Source organism: Solenopsis invicta, chromosome 6 (assembly GCF_016802725.1).
Source record: "Solenopsis invicta isolate M01_SB chromosome 6, UNIL_Sinv_3.0, whole genome shotgun sequence".
Lineage (NCBI taxonomy): Eukaryota > Metazoa > Arthropoda > Insecta > Hymenoptera > Formicidae > Solenopsis > Solenopsis invicta.
The window spans coordinates 16,495,946-16,513,005 of NC_052669.1; the positions used below are offsets into that span (position 1 = coordinate 16,495,946).

At 38.2% G+C, this 17,060-nt stretch overlaps 2 protein-coding genes and 1 long non-coding RNA gene across 5 annotated transcripts; all 3 read left to right on the plus strand.

The window, feature by feature from the left end:
• Nucleotides 1–4,387: 4,387 nt before the first annotated feature.
• On the plus strand, nucleotides 4,388–4,834 carry LOC120358081. Its single transcript, XR_005575053.1, has 3 exons — nucleotides 4,388–4,402; nucleotides 4,503–4,671; nucleotides 4,780–4,834. It is a non-coding gene; the product is annotated as an uncharacterized LOC120358081 (long non-coding RNA).
• A 933-nt stretch (nucleotides 4,835–5,767) lies between these two features.
• LOC120356765 lies at nucleotides 5,768–10,075 on the plus strand. Of its 3 annotated transcripts, none has more exons than XM_039450545.1 (2): nucleotides 5,768–7,272; nucleotides 7,342–9,190. In XM_039450545.1, the coding sequence occupies exons 1-2, from the start codon at nucleotides 6,009–6,011 to the stop codon at nucleotides 8,112–8,114; spliced, it is 2,037 nt and encodes a 678-aa protein (XP_039306479.1). In that variant the 5' UTR covers nucleotides 5,768–6,008; the 3' UTR covers nucleotides 8,115–9,190. The 3 variants fall into 3 exon arrangements, 1 of the variants encoding a protein (XP_039306479.1); XR_005575008.1 differs by adding an exon at nucleotides 9,629–10,075 and having other exon boundaries at nucleotides 5,770–9,556; XR_005575009.1 differs by having other exon boundaries at nucleotides 5,770–8,767; nucleotides 8,847–9,190.
• On the plus strand, nucleotides 9,231–10,783 carry LOC113005794. Its single transcript, XM_026141679.2, has 2 exons — nucleotides 9,231–9,835; nucleotides 10,632–10,783. Exons 1-2 carry the CDS (start codon nucleotides 9,259–9,261, stop codon nucleotides 10,640–10,642), a joined length of 588 nt encoding a protein of 195 aa, XP_025997464.2. The 5' UTR covers nucleotides 9,231–9,258; the 3' UTR covers nucleotides 10,643–10,783.
• The last annotated feature ends 6,277 nt before the right edge of the window (nucleotides 10,784–17,060 follow it).

Here is a 17,060-nt window from a genome sequence, read left to right on the forward strand (position 1 = left end):
TTTCTTACGCAGGAAATTGGATTCGACGTAACGATAATAACGTAAAAAGCGTATAGTAACTAAGCGGAAGCTAATGTTCCAGTAAAACGATATTATTGGTCAGCGCAAGTTACGCTTACGCAAGTTACGCCCCATGTGATGGCACCCTGACGATGCACCCCGTATCAAGCATCGTCCCGGCGAACATCGGCCGGAAAGGCCACCAGGCTATAACCGGGGGTACCTCGGGTACTCGTTTTTAAGACTTAAAATATCGCAATACCGCCTGGCAACAAACACCGCTAGAGAAGACGCGTTGAGTCTACGCGCATGTGCACTCGGAGGACAAGCGGGCCTCCCTACCCCGACGACGCTGCCGTCAAGCGCCGAAAAGATAACGGAGGCAAGCGGAGTCGCTCGGTATAAATAGGGCCGTCACGACGAAAAACGTCGACTCCGTCGCCAGCCAGCTTCCCGACACTGATCCGCTGCGCCTGTGACATTCCGCTCCCAGCAGTCCGAAAAACCGGTCGAAGGCCGGTATTCATAGTCGATTCTTATTTCAAGATCGTCTTAAGTAATGTCTTAAGATGCTAATACGGCTCTCTGATTGGTTGATGGCATCTTAAGATGATACTTAAGATGATCTTAAATATAAGAATCGACTATGAATACCGGCCAAAGAGTGCTTGGCCGCGGCGAGAGGGTCCTCCTCCCCCGACACCGATCCTTCCTGAACATACGGCCGCCCGAAAGTCGAGACCCGCTCGGGACCAAGGTCCTTGATCAGCGAGCCGGCTCCATAGACATTTATATATTTACTAGACTGTTGACTTGCCTGAAATATATGGCCACAAAAAGCATGTATAAAATTCATGGCGCATGCGTACGAAGCAAGCGGTATGCATACATATAAAATATTCATCCATATGATTGATATAAAGAATTTATAAGTATTAGAAAAACAAAACAGAAATACACACACACACACACACACACACACATACACATAAATATTTTTATTTTGTTTTTTACCGCTTACGTCAGGCTATGTAATACATAGAGGGGTGCGCACGATTGGACACCACCACTCACAGCGGCCGATGCCTAGAGTTTTTCCGTTGGTTTGGTTAGATAAGTCAAGATGATTGGTTGGTGTCCAATCGTGCTGTGTCCAAAAGAGTGTCACCCATACATAGATTTTGTTGCCATCTTTTAGGCTCGGTAAATAAGGGAGTCAACAGTCTAGTAAATATATAAATGTCTATGGCCGGCCCCCGGCTGCTCGGAGGCAACCTCCCTCGCCTCGTGATACCCACCAAAACCGCGACCGCCGTGTTCGGGGTCTTGGGTCAAGGTACTTGACAGGGTGCCGCGCGTCCAACCTACCTGCGATCCCGTCAAAAAACCGCCATACCGCGCGGGAATCCAGCCCGCCCGCGATAATCGCGTCGCGACGGTTAGCCCGCGAACCGTACCGCAAAACTACGCCTACCGCGTCACGAAACGCGGCACACCGGCCGAGGACCGCGCCCACACAAGATCGCGCCGATATACTCCTGTACGATCCAGCGCCGGGACGCACTCATACTTGTGTGTGTGTGTGTGTGTGTGTGTGTGTGTGTGTGTGTGTGTATATATATATATATATATATATACACGGTGTCAGGTAACTACCGCCCGTGGTTTCGTGGATTGAGAGATCAAGTAAAACTGAGCAGAAAAGTCCTTCACCATTTTTTAATATTTGCCATATTTAACGAAAAAAAAATTAATAAAGTCTGCGAATAAGCGCGTATTACCGCGCGCAAGGACAGGGTTGGGTTTCATACGCATTCCAAAAGTTTCGTACGTATTATACGTAGGATACGTATTATATGTAGGGTACGTATCGAACTATGTATGATACAGCTGACATTATTATAACATAACCTATTTATCAAGAGGCGCGGTCGCGTCTCGTGCCAATTAAAAAAAAAAGCGAGAAAGACCGAAACCTCTTTTACGCGAGTCAGCGAGTTCAAGCATAACGAGATTATCAGATCTCAGCAACGGCTGAACCGATCAAGTTCAAAGTCATCTCATTCGATAGCTTGGGAAAAATTGCATATATAAAAGTGTTTTTATTTTTTCTCTCCGTGCCGTACAAGCGGAGATATCGCGATGCAAATTCTAATCTCTACATTTTTCTGTTAAGCCTGCCGCAGACGATACGTTTTTTCTTACTGGATTTCTAACTGGATTTTCTTACTTGCTACCGTACGGGCAATGGTACTGGTAGTGCTACTGGCCGTGGCTTCACACGGTGTGAGTTTTCGTACGGGCTGAGCAACTGAAATTTGTTTCATAGAAGCGGCACGCTTAAATATGGATGAGATAGATGTGATGGATGAAATTATTGCAACAGTTGTACATTGTCGTAAAATTGCTATTGCATTATTTTTAATTATTGAAAAATTGCGACAACAAAATAAATATTGCCGACGTTTATGGAGTCGACAATCAATACATTCTTTAATGCCTTACTTTTACTGTGCTTATTATGGTAATTTGGTGTGTTTATCGCATATAAACATGGTTCCTATTAGTAGGCCTCTATTAAACATAAAATACTTTTTTTGGACTATTTTGAAGTCTTTTCATTTTTGCACGACGTCATGTTTGCGAAGTGAATTCACGTTTGAACCTTCTGTTTTCTGTTCCTGAACTCCCTGAATTAGTGTGCACTTAAAGTGAAATAGATATATATTTGAAAGTTAGTGAAAACAAGAAGGAACGTTCCAGTGCAGTCTAGTGCAGGAATAGAAAACAAGCCTTTTGACAACACTTCGACAGTATAACCTGGTATAATCCAGTATAACCTATACAGACTGCGTCCTGATTGGCTTTCACAATAAACCAGTACAGAATTACGTAAGAAAAATAGGACATGATCTATTACAAAAATCCAGTACGCAAGCCAGTAGCGAGCCCGTAAGCTACCCATTTCCAGTACGGAAGCACGTAAGACTGCCAGTATAGGAGCACGTAAGCAATCTCGTAAGAGAAAACGTATCGTCTGCGGCAGGCTTTAATTTCGGTAATAAATTTAATGAATAGTATATTAAGCTGGTACAATATGAATCAAGATAATTAATAAAATATAGATATCACGTATACATTTACACGTATTGTCGAAATTAAGACAATTTAATAGAAAGTTACTTGTTATGGCTCTGGCAGACCAGCGCGATTTGCGACACGCGACGCGCGATTATCCAATAGGCGTACGTCTTTTAAAAAATTGTAAACGCCTATTGGATAATCGCGCGTCGCGTGTCGCAAATCGTGCTGGTCTTCCAGAGCCATTAGTATGCGTGTCAAGTGTTCGGTGTAAACTAGGTCAGTGTGGCGCTCGCTACATGGTGGAAGTATAACATGGTGTGCTCAATTTGGCTAAACCACGCCCCTTTTCACGGCAAAGTGTCTCTTATTCCTGAAGGCTGCCAACTGTGAAAAAATGAAATATTTAATGTCGGAAAGTTGCTGAACCTAGATGGTCGCATCTTTGTCACACGTACGAGTGCGTGCATTGCGTCTTTTTCTGTCATACAGCGCCGCCAGCGTCATTGCTCCAATTTCAGTGTCTTTGCTTCATAGCGTCCATAGTAACAACACGTGCTTTGAGGTTATTTTTTAAACTTTATTGTAAAATAAAGTGAAAATGGTACGTTGTGTAGTGAAATCGTGTAAAAATTGCAACGAAACGTACTTGCCGGCGCAAGTAAGCTTTTTCCGATTTCCGGAAAATGCAGTAATGTGTGAAGGCTGAATTCAGAGAATCGGAGAGAGTTTTATGCCGAAAAATATTAAGAATGGTAAGTCTTATTAAATATTATTAGCCAATTTTTTGTAATGACATTATTTCCATTGCAATTTGTATTACACATACAGGCACACACACAACATTCCAATACTGTTCCAAAAGAAAATATTGTAAATATTCGTATCTTAATAGAGCAACCTAACCTAACACCAATTACTTGATATATATACTAACCAACAACTTTCTATTTAATTGTCTTAACTTTTGCAATAAATTTAAAGAATAGTATATTAAACTGATACAATATGTTTCAAGATAATTAAATGTACGTATCATGTATACATTTATACGTATTGTCGAAATTAAAATAATTTAATAGGAAGTTACATAGCACACATCAAGTGCTTGATGTAAACTAAGACAATTGTTAACTTATTAATTGTTAGTTAACTTAACTATTATTCTGTCATTTGAATTTTCAGCAAATATATGCTTAGCACACTTCACAGAAGATTTGTTTGTGAGAAGTAAAAAGATTCGACCTCCTATGGACATTCGAAGACAGTCGCTTTTGCCGAGTGCAGTTCCAACATTATTGTTACCAAAAACGGAAAATAGGTAAAAATGAATAAATAATAATTGATGTATTAATTACTGAAAAATACATTCCTTTTTTTGCATAACATTATCAAAGTAACATTTATATTTTCTATTTTAGTAACAATGAAAGTAATATGGACTTCAAAGTCATAGCCGAAGATTTTCCGCTTCCCGTCATCCACGAAAATGTACATGTAGTCTTCCGAGTTACTCGTCAGCCCTGATGATCCATCGAATATACAGGAATGTATGATAGATGCAGAATCACCGAAGGGTCGATTTAGAAGGTAAGAACAACATTGAACGATTACTGATGATAGTAATTTGCTATCTTAATTTGCCACAAAATTCTTGGTATATACAATAAACAATGATGTTTTGTTTTATTATTACAGTAATCGAAGGCTGGAGGAAACATATGCAATGTGTTGAACGCCACCAAAAACAAGAAAAAAATGAAAAAAATCAAATAGAATTTTTAGCTCTTAGTTTTTTAACTTTGAAATGTATAAAATAATAAATAATTATGTGTATCTAAAAACTGTATAATATAAGAATTGTGTATAATAAATTATTATATTTATCATGAAACTTGCATAAAAAATAATGACTTATTTCTTCACATTTTGTCGGTAGAGATTGTCTTAGTCAGCTCATTCAAAAACAGCAACACGTGGCTCAAGCATAAAATCAATGAATATTATTTAATTCAATTTAACTATCTTAACTATTTTTTTCTTTTCATTTTTAATGAAAAAATATCTTCAAATTTCAATAATTTTTTATTTACAAAAAATTAATATTCTGTAATGATTTGTGGACTTAATAATTCTATTTATTTCTTGTTTTGGAAAAAATTCTTGTATATCAATAGTTGTTTTTTAAATTTTTAAGAACTTTATTTTTTATTATTAAAATTACCGTAAAATTTATTACGATATTTATATTTGTAGTGTTATTTCAAATATTATTTTATTATTCAATACTATTAATCTTTATATTTTACACAAACTGTTTAATTTTTATTAATTTTTTACAATGAGTGCAATTAGTCTTTCGTGTCGTGTTGTATTTAATAACATTTATTTACAGCGGTAACTATCTGCAAGAAAAGAGATAGAGTGAAAATAGAAAACGTCCGACAAAGACAGTTATATCAGGTGTACAGACTTTAGAAAGTGAAATACTTCAACTTTTCACAGTTGGCAGCCCTCTGGAATAAGAAGCAGAAAAACGACGGAGAGCGCAGATTTTAGAGAAAGAAGGCTGCAAATTGAGCACACCATGCTATCCCTTCCACCATGGCTCGCTACTACACTATCAGCATCTATGCGGTCACGTGATGCACCAAGTGATGTGCATCACGTGACCGCGATCATGATTACGCGTATGACAGGTTTCCTAACCTGTAACCTGAATCGTCAATAATAGAGGAGTGCCGTTCAGAACGTGGTACCGAACGGACGTGTTGCGATAGCTCTCCCTATAACCTAGCTGTGTCAGTAAGGCGTAGTGAGGCGTGGTGGGGCGAAGGCGGCGAGTGGTGATAAACTGAGTTGCTAATTAAAGAAAAAAAATAAAATAAAATAAAGTAGTAAAATCTGCATAGAACAAAAAGTGCACCATGACAAGTGTTCCCCCGGCCGGACGGGGGAGCAGATTCAATCCGTATCTTAAGGATGACCTCAAGGAAATTGGAAAAGGAAAGAGACTAAAAGGATCTGCAACCAAGGAGCCGGGTACGAGCGATATCGTGTTGGAGACGGCAGTGGATCTAACATCGGAAGAAGATGAGAGTAACAATATGGAGAAGGAGAGGAGTAACAAAGAGACAGATCTAGTTTTAGGAATAGATAAGACATCAGATAGAGAAATTAGTGATATAATAGGTATTCCGATAACGGCTATGGAAAGTTTCGTCCAATCGAGCGACAAAGAGCAGGTAGGGGAAGAAAGATACAAAGAGGTACACACGCGTATGGAATGTGATGATACGGTAGGTTCAAAACAAACAGAGGATAGGTCAAATAATAAAAACAGCGGTAAATCAGATAAACAGGATACAATTTCGTATAATATAGAGTCAGCTAGTACAACCGGTATTAATTTAAATCAGGAAAAATATGTAGTAGTTGATGGGAATTTAAAACCTATGAATGATATCAATAAGACTGAATATGAAAAACTGATTAAAGCTTTGAGTAATAGAATTGATAAAACAATTAAAGGTGAATGTAAAATTAAATGCAAAATCGAAAAAGAATATTGTACCCCGAACAGGGGAAAAAACTGTGTTAAAATATCTTTATGGTGCAACCAGAATCGGGTTTGTCCAACTAGTATAAATATGATTAAATACAATATTGCTATACTTACCTTTAAAACTGCGAGCGAGGCTAATGCTTGTTTAGACAGGATTGATAACCTCTCTAATAAATGGATCCTGGGATTTATTGACTTTTCAGATTTATTTTACAGGGGTGTAATTACAGATTGGCCTTATGAGATTTCGGAACTATGGGAGAATATTGTAGACAAACAAGAAATTTTCAAAATTGAGAAGATGAAGAGGAGGGTTTGGGACAGCGACAGCAAGAAACACTTGTGGAAATTTACCGATAATTTACTTGTTACAATGAAGTATAAAGGTAACACTGGTAGGATAAGGGATAGTATAACAATTTGTGACAGACTGCACATAGGTCTAAAACTAAGACCCTACGTGGAACCAGTCAGGCAATGTTTCAATTGTTTCCAGTTTGGACACTTTAAGGCCTTTTGCAGAAACAAAACGAAATGTATTACATGCGGAGACAATAGGCATGGAGATTGCCACAAATCAACAGTTTGTAGCAACTGTGAAGGAGATCATAGACCGACTTACAAAAGTTGTCTCGTAGCTTTAAAAAACAAGGAAATAAAGATAATTATGGCCTACAATAACATTTCTTTTTCAGAAGCTGCAAGGATGATTACAGATAGCTGTACAGATAGTAAAACTATAACATACGATAGATATACGAATCCTGCCGCGTGGCCCAGTATGGTTGACAATAACATGAATAAAGGGACGGAAGTTAAGATTTACGATAGAGCATCATCATCAACCGAAAATACTTTCCCTGTTAAATGGTCCAAAACTGTGCGCCAAAATATAGGAAATGTGAGAGAGATAAAGAAGGATGGACATTCACGGAAGGAATACAATAGGAACAACAGCACAACGCCAAGTTTTCAAGAAACACAAAGACAGACTAGAATAGATAAAGAAAAGATTGAAGGGCAAAAACGTAGACAAGAATATGTGAATTATTATAAACAATTCAAAAATAATACAGTAGAGATCAGTAAAGAAAAAAGAGGGATAGCCCTTGGTCGGACGAACGAAATCGAGACAAGAAAAGAGAATAATAGTGGTTATGATAATGAAGAAACTACGAGTGTCTGGTCTTCTAACTTTGACTGGTCTCTACAAATTGCCAGAGACAAATGTTTAGTATCTCATGAATTTCGTAAGGATTTCTTAGAACTTTTAAAAAAATATAGCACTAATTCACCACCGGAGGGAGATAACTATGAAGAAGATCAAACTCACTTAGTGAATAAAATGAGTAAGGACTTGGATAGATGCCATGAGGATTTAGAGAGAGCAAAAAGAATAAGCATGGACGCCAAAAGAGGATTTCGGATGCGACAGAGTGAGAGGGAGTCAAATTGGTCTGATCTGTGATGGCGACTATACTTTTATGGAACGCAGGGGGTATTAACAACAAAAAAGCAGAGTTGATGAAAAATGCGTTAAATTACGACATTGTTGTAATTACTGAAACGAAGCTTAGTCGTAATAAGCCTTTGTATATTTCAGGTTTTAAAACCTATAAAAGCAATAACGAAAATAATAGTGGAGGAGTGGCAATACTTATAAAAAATGATATTGAGTTTAAAACAATTGAAGATTGGAATATTAGATCTGATAATATTGAGGCAATCGCTATTAAAACGCAAGGTACTACCAGGAACTATAACCTTATTGCGGTTTATAGAAAACCATATGGAGTGGAACCAATAACTGCTTGGAGCGACTTACTCAGGTTTAAGGGAGTAGATGAGGACTCCATCATAGTAGGTGATTTCAACGCACACAACAACGCATGGAATTGTATCAATACCGATAAGAACGGGGAAAGATTATATTCGACTATGTTTCAACGGGATTACATTAACATCAACGATGATACTAAAACCAGGATAAACTATTATGGTCAGGTTGCATCAAATCTAGATTTAATTTTTACAAACAGGAATTTAGCGGACAAAATTAACTACCAACAACTTCCAGATGCTTGGGGATCGGATCATTACCCGGTGGACATTTATGTGGATGTAAGATGTCTTCCTTATAGGAAACCTAATAGAATAACTAACAAAAATACTAACTGGATACTTTATCGTGATAAAATAGAGACAAAAATAACGAAATCTCAAGAAAATATTAATAACCTATTAGAAGACAAAAGCCTGCAAGAATTATATTCTTGGTTCATTAAACTCATGAAGAGATATGCACTGATTGCATCTGACAAGGATCCAGACAAAATTAATATGACCAGAGAGAGAAAGATAAATAGTAAACATCATAATAACAATAGGCAAGAAGTCAGCTGGTGGGACAAGGATTGCGATTTAGCCAGAAGAGATAGGATTGATAAATTAAAAAAATGGAAACGTACGGAGGAAGTTAAGGACTTTGTCGAATATAAAAAAAGCCGAGCTATTGCTAGGAAGATTATTAACAAAAAAAAAAAAGAGAAAACTTTATATCTTTTTGTAATAGTATTAATAGATTCACTAGTCTCTCATATGTCTGGAACACAATGAGAACTTTTAAAAGTGTTCAAAACAAAATTAATTGGAATACTTGGCAGCACAAAGATAGAGAGACCGAGATTAGAAATACTATTGCAAACCTGGCACCTCCGTGGGTCGAGGAAAAAAGAAATAAAGAAGTTACAATTGAAAAGCAGACGCAGAACGAGATGAACGTTGTATTCTCCATGGACGAACTTCTTCGTGCCTTGAACATGATCAGGAAGGACTCATCTCCTGGGATGGACAATGTGGACTACTCGATGCTGAGACACTTATCTTTGAAGGGCAAACAAGTTTTGTTGGGTATATATAATATTATTTGGACTGAAAATGTCGTTCCAACAGACTGGTATACATACCAGGTTATCTTTATAGACAAGATCGGTAAGGATAAAGTTAGACCGATTGCGCTCTCTTCATGTGTTTGCAAGTTGATGGAAAGGATGATCAATGAGAGACTTATATGGTGGTTGGAGAGAAATAATAAACTTGACCCGCTACAAAATGGATTCCGAAGAGGCAAGTCATGTATGGAGAACCTAGCGAAGATGGTTGCGGATATCGAAAGTGCCAATATTGATGGTGATTACACCCTTGTAGCTTTTTTAGACGTAACATCTGCTTACGACAACGTTAATTTTAATATCATGATTGAGAAACTGAGAAAGGAGGGATGTCCTCTAGGTATACGTAACTTTATTGACGAGTTTTTTTTACCTTTTTTTGAAAAGGTAATTTTGTACTGATAACTTTAACCCTTAACCTCATATATCAATTCAACCGAGGACACTTTGAAAAAAAACCTTCTTTCATATATCAAAACAGAGTAACAGACCTATTAAATATGCAGTCTGTAAATAAAAAACAAAAAAAGAGTAATATTGAAAATAATGAAAATGTAAGTATGGTACATGTTTTTAGTATACACTATACAGTAATTTCTGTTACTTGCTGTTCGCTGTAATATATTTTTGCTTTTATCGTGAGGATTTAATTTTAAAGCATGTATGGGCCAATTTGCGGTTATGCCGTAATTTTCTAATCAATTTTCAACATAGTCACATACTGTCACCTTTCAAATTAAATTTTAATTAATCATAAAAGAAAAGTGTATCTATAATATAATTGAAACGTTTTAAATAAAGGATACATATTATTTAATATCTTAAACCAATTAATAAAATCCACAATTTCTGTTATATATGAGTCAAATTCAAATTTTAAATTTAAAGTTTAAATAAAAATTATGTCATAGTTTTCAATTTTTCGTATTTCTATTTTACCAATATATTAAATATATTATATGTTTATATGTGTATATCTTATGATGTAATTGTAAAAATTAATATCTTTTTTATTGAGATATGTGTTTATATAGGTTGCTTTTGAAACATATGGACAACGTGGACCTGCACAAAATTTACCAGCTCAGTCAAAGAACGACATTGATATAGCGCTTGCAAAATTCTTTTTTGGTTGCAATATACCATTTAAAGTTGTTGAATCGATACATTTTAAAAATTTAATAGCTGCACTTAATCCTGACTATCACTTACCCAGGAAGGAAATTCCTATCTAATAATTTATTGGATAAAGTTCATAAAGAAATTGTTAATGAACGCAAAAAACATTTGAAAAATAGTGAATGTGTGCTGCTTATTGACGGGTGGAAAAATTCTGCGACAAATAGCAAGCATGTCGTATGCACTGTTCATAATGCAGATTATAACAGGCAATTTTTTATTGAGTCATATGATATAACAGGACGCTCAGAAAATGCAGAACTATTATTAGAAGTTGTTAATCATTCAATTACTTTATCGAAAGACTTATATAACATAAATATTTTTGCAATAGTATCCGATAATGCGTCACCCATGATTAGCATGGGTAATAAGAGTAATTTGTGGTACTCAAGTTGCAACAGCCATAGTGGCAATTTATTAGCTACGTCATTAGTAGATGGAGAATTTGCAAATGAAGTTAATGCGCTTTTAAAGGAATTAAAAAATCCTGGTCTGCAGCGTGATATTATAAACAAAGGTGGTAGTAGAATGAATGTAGCCTGCGATACTAGATGGAGTACTTATAGAGATTCCTTCAATTGTGCCTTACAAAATTTAAATATAATGAGAAATGTAGCATCAACAGTTTCATACCCTATAAAAGAGAATGTTCTGGAACTTCTCCAAGATTAAGAGTTTGAATCAAAATTAAAGCAATATATAGAAATATTTAATCCAGTTTGTACGTTAATAAATAGGTGCCAGACGTCAACATGTAATGTTGCCGATGCAACTCAATTATGGTTGACATTAGAAATACCATCAACCGATGAACATCTGTAAAAAAAACGTTTGAAAAAAGCTGTACGACCAATAGGAATGGCAGCTAATCTCGTACACCCATCTTATCGAGGTGAAAAATTATCTGCAGAACAATTAAAACAGGCACTACAATTTCTTCCTAAAGAATTAAATCAAGAAGGAATAAATGAACTAGACATATAATGTTGCCGATTTTCTTTCGCGCGGATTAGCTCGTAGGAGCGGTGCGATAGAAAGGGCTCGAACGGGAAGAGAGGAAAGAGTCGTGTGTGTATAAATGACGAGTCGGCGGTGTGTGTGATATAATCTACGCGTGTTTATTAACAAGGCTCTTACGGAACCGAAAGAATACAGTAGTTCGGTGCGCGCGGACAAAATACATGAATTTAGAACGGCGTGTGGACGGATCTTTGAAAACGCGGCTATTTACATGTTTATATATACATACGGTTCGCCAGGTGTCGCTAGAGTCCCTAGAAGTAGAGAATCTGGACGTCTCGGGGTTCCACGTGATTGGATGCACGTGATTGTGCACCTAAAATGGCAGCACCAATACGGATCCCTGTTTAAACTTCTTTAGCCAATGCGATAACAGCATACACACTTTCAAGTGCACACAATGATAAACATACACACACACATAAAGCTCACGTACATACACTGACATATTCATCACCGACATTTTAGGGGCAGATATCCAGACTCTCTACTTCTAGGGACTCTAGGTGTCGCCAGGTGACGGAACGCGAGTGACGTTTAGATGCGGGCGCGGCTTTCCCGCGGTATAGTGGTTCGAGAGGGGGCGGAGCTCCGCGACGCGATGTGGCGATGCGCGAATTGGCAGGGCGACCGCGGCCGCGTGCGTGTCGATGACGATGGCGGCTGGGATGCCACGAAGCGCGCCGAGTACCTCGGCCGAAACCCCGTATCGGCGATTCCGTTTGCTTGCGTTTCGTGGAGGAGCGGAGGTAATCGCGGCTCGAGAGCCGGTCGGGAGTCCTCCCCTCGCCAAGGATCTTGACGAGAGTTGGATGCTCGGGCTCGCAAGGATGCGAAGGATGAGGAGCGGTGCGGAAATTGCGGAGTACCTCCGCCGTGGCCAAGCAATCTTCGACCACTTTTATCTCCAGGAGTGTCAGACGCAGCGGATCAACGGGTGATGCTGGCTGACGGGAAACAGGTGCCTCTATCGGAGCACGCGGCCCTATATATACCCGGCGACTCCGTTTGCCTCCGTCATTTTCGACGCTTGACGGCGGGGTCGCCGGAGTGGGACGAACGCGCGCTCATTTGTGTGCGCGTGCGTGCCGACTTGACGCGCACGATGGCTCGACACGGTTTTACCGCGCGAAGTTCTTATCATTTTTATAATTGGATGCCCGAGGCATCCCCGGTTATAGCCCGGTGGCTCTCTCTCCGGCTGTCGGCGGCCGGGGACGATGCATAACATTTTTCAGGGGTGTGCATCGTTACAGACATATATTTAAATAAAACAGGCATTTTTTCAAAATTATTTGAAAAGGAAATTGCAGATCCATATGTATTTTGGGCAATGTGTGAACGAAGGGTTCCTAATATTTCAACACTTGCTAAAAAATTATTAAAAATTCCTGCCTCTTCTGCTGAATTAGAAAGGTTGTTTTCCAATTGGTCATACGTTCATACATTTTTGAAAAATCGACTATTGAATGAAAAATCTAAACTTGTGGATATATACTATACACTAAAGACTATGGAGAAAAATTCGGAGTTATGTCGAAACAATGTATTTTTAGATCCGTTTGATTAATGTTTTTATGTAATAATGAACAATATCTCCTATTTAAATTATTTTTAAAAATACAATTAAAAAAATTAGTACAAAATATTTTAATTAAAAGTGACTACTTTATTATAGTATCACAACTTCAGAGTATTATTAAAGCATATTACAAAATATATATATGTAACTTACATATTTAAACAGCGCATACTTATGTTCTTATTTTACATCACAGAACAATGTTTACACATACGTGTTATTTGTATTATATCTTTAGCTTAGCTTTATATTATAAATCACAGGATTCACAGGACAATTTCACTTATAATTTATGTTTTTTATATTGTATCTTAAAATACTCACTAATATCACAAAAACATTAGTTATATATTTATTATAAAATAAATATGTAATAAAACAAAAAATAATATATATATTTATCGCATTATGACATATATATTACTCTTAAAACGTAAAAGTATTTATTTTTCTGATTAACGATAATATTTTGTAATCTCTTTGGAGTGTAAGAGGGCCGAAAGGATTTCAAAATCCCGCCTCACAAAGGAGAGGAGAACGTGCGAGCCAGAAAATACTAGGAAAGGAAATATCTCGTCACAATCCCTCGTGTGTCAGGAGCCGGAAGTACCGACGGAAAGGAGGGTAACAGGAATTAACTGCGCACCAGGAGTACAATCGCAGAACCGACTTTATTCACCGGTCGTGTACAGAAAACGTGGCGGCCATGCCGCACTTGACGAGAGCTTCGACGAGTCTGACGCTTGCGATGATACACCCACGAGAGAGACCGCAGGGGCGCGCTAGTGAACCTCGCAGGGCCAATCGCATGGCGGTATATATCTCACGTGGTTCGCAAAACCAATTGGGGCACGAGACAGAAGGTCACGTGACCCACACAGCCAATCAGCCAAGCAATACGCAGGCAGCAATCCGCTGACAACGCCATCGCAGTGGCGGCCGATTTGAAATTTATACCGAGTGAGCCGATTGCTCACTTACAGGAGTAACATCTTTTATTTGGTACAAAACTAAAAGTATTTTTTTAAATATTGTTATATTTCTTTCAATCAATCCTAGTGAGTTTCAGAAATACAAAATAAAATAAAAAATAAAACAAGAATATAATATTATATCATGCTAAAGCAAAATAATATTAAAAATTTATAATTTTAGTTTGCTGATTCATTTAACTTTAAAGTGTAAAAAAGACATTTAATTTTCTCTTGCTGATCTTGTGTTAAACTATTCTGAGTCATCTTGTTCATATTTACACAAGGAACGCATGCAGGAATTTGAAGTAGCTTTTGCGCGAGTTTGGCCAATTCTCCGTATTTACGTTCTGCTACTGTCCAAAACACCATAACGTTATCAACATTTTTTTCAAATAATTTCGAAAATATTTCCACTTGTGACACGTATTTCGTGTACTGCATCATACCTTCTCCTGACAAATTATCAACAAAAAATTCCTCAACCATATAACCATACGGAGCATACTTATTATTTTCGATAAAAACACGACCTTTGTACTTAGGATTTAAGTAATTACTTGCTAAATTAACAGGACTGACAACAGATTTTAGTACATTATTGAGAATATCAGTATATCGGACATTTTTATTAGATTCATTAAGTTGTAACCAATATTGAAGAGCATCTGCGATGTTGCATTGTATATCTAATAATTTACTTTTGATTTCTAGGGAAAATTTAATAAGTTCTATAATTTCTTGTTCAAAGGAGTCGTCAAATATTAATTGCAATATATCTGTGGCAACTTTAAAGCTTTGCCCTACAATCTCTCTCATACTTTTTAAGTTTTTTGAGCATGATTCAAGAGCAGCACAGTAATTGTCCCATGAATCAGAATTATACAATACGATATTTTTTTCTCCTAAATTTATAATTCAATGCCCTTAAATGCTCCTAATAATTTATTTACTTTTGTTATTAACTCAGGACGAATAAGAAGCTTCTGTATTGATCTTATATATTGTGTGTGACACTGAAAAATTAAAATTTCTGTTTCAGTGTTTTCTAAATCTAAATTAATGCTAATTTTATCCGACATTGTCACTTCCAAATTGTGAACAATAGTGTGAATTTTCATTTTCATATTTTCGTATGTATATTTTATACATTCACGAATAAATATATCTAAATTAAGCCTCAATTCACATTCATTACTTTCGGTACACTTATTTACATCAATAAATACATATTTGTTTTTAACGTTGCGGAGTAGACCTTTTTTTTTTTTTGTTGACGGAGGGGAAATGCGTTACCGCATACCCCAGGCCCCGGGGGAGGCCTGGCGGTTATGTGGGGCTCTCCTCCGCCGTCGACGTGACGGCGGGGGCATACCAACTAAAACCCCTCCGGGTGTCCGGCTCTGGTCCTTGACTGGGGGGGACTCCGGGAACGCGTACAGCATGCTTCCGGAGCCCCCCGGATCAGGTCGGCCGAGGCCGACTCAGCACGCCGGGGGCACCCTGGTGCGGGTCCCCCGGCAGGGCCGTGAGGCCAGGCCGGCCTCAGGTCGGGGGAGAGGGACACCAGCCCTCCCCCGCCTCTTCCCCTTGAGATGTTTACGGGGGTAAAGCCCGGGAGTCCGGCCCCCCGGCCGGATGTCCCGGGCCCCTACGCGCCGGACAGGTCCGGCGCGGCGGCATCTTCTTCTCCGTGTTGGGAGGGAGGAGGTAGGAGGGAGTTCCTGCCCCTCCCCCACCAGCGCCCCGGCGATTGCGGAGTAGACCTATTGTTGTAGACTCGTCCATTTTTAACAGTACTAATACCGGAACTAATTTACTTTTGAACGAGTCAGTTGTAAAAACTTTTTCATGAGTTTTATTTAAAATGTCATTTAACATACGAGATGTGATTAAAAAGTAAGGTGACTTTTCATTTTTATAAAAAAATATTCATTTATTCATCCAAAATTATGTTATCCCCTTCAAAATAATCCCCCTCTAATACAATGAATTTGTGCCAGCGCTTTTTCCAGTCGTCAAAACATTTCTGAAATGCACTTTTGGGTATTGCCTTGAGCTCCTCCAGCGATGCAGCCTTAATCTCCTCAATCGTCGCAAATCTTCGTCCTTTCATAGGCCTTTTCAATTTTGGGAAGAGGAAAAAGTCGCACGGGGCCAAGTCTGGTGAATACGGTGGCTGAGGCATGATGATAGCATTGTTTTTGGCCAAAAAAGTACTCACTAGTAACGACGTGTGCGCAGGTGCATTATCATGGTGCAGAATCCATGAATTTTCTTTCCACACTTCCGGACGTTTTTTTCTTATTGATTCACGCAAACGCCGCATAACCTCAAGGTAATACTCCTTGTTTACCGTACGACCTTGTGGTAGGAATTCTTGATGCACAACGCCATGGTAATCAAAGAAAACTGTGAGCAAAACCTTCACATTCGAACGAACTTGGCGTGCCTTTTTCGGTCTTGGCTCTCCTGGGCTCTTCCACTGGGATGATTGGGCTTTGGTTTCGACGTCATAACCATATACCCATGTTTCGTCACCAGTTATAACCTTTTGAGCAGATCAGGATCATCATTAACGTCGTTCAACATGTCTTGGGCGATGTTTATGCGATGATGCTTCTGGGGGTCGATTGTGTATCTTTGTCGACTTTTCTCACTTCTCGTATTTTCATCTCACATGAAAAAAAATACGCGCGATTGGCTAT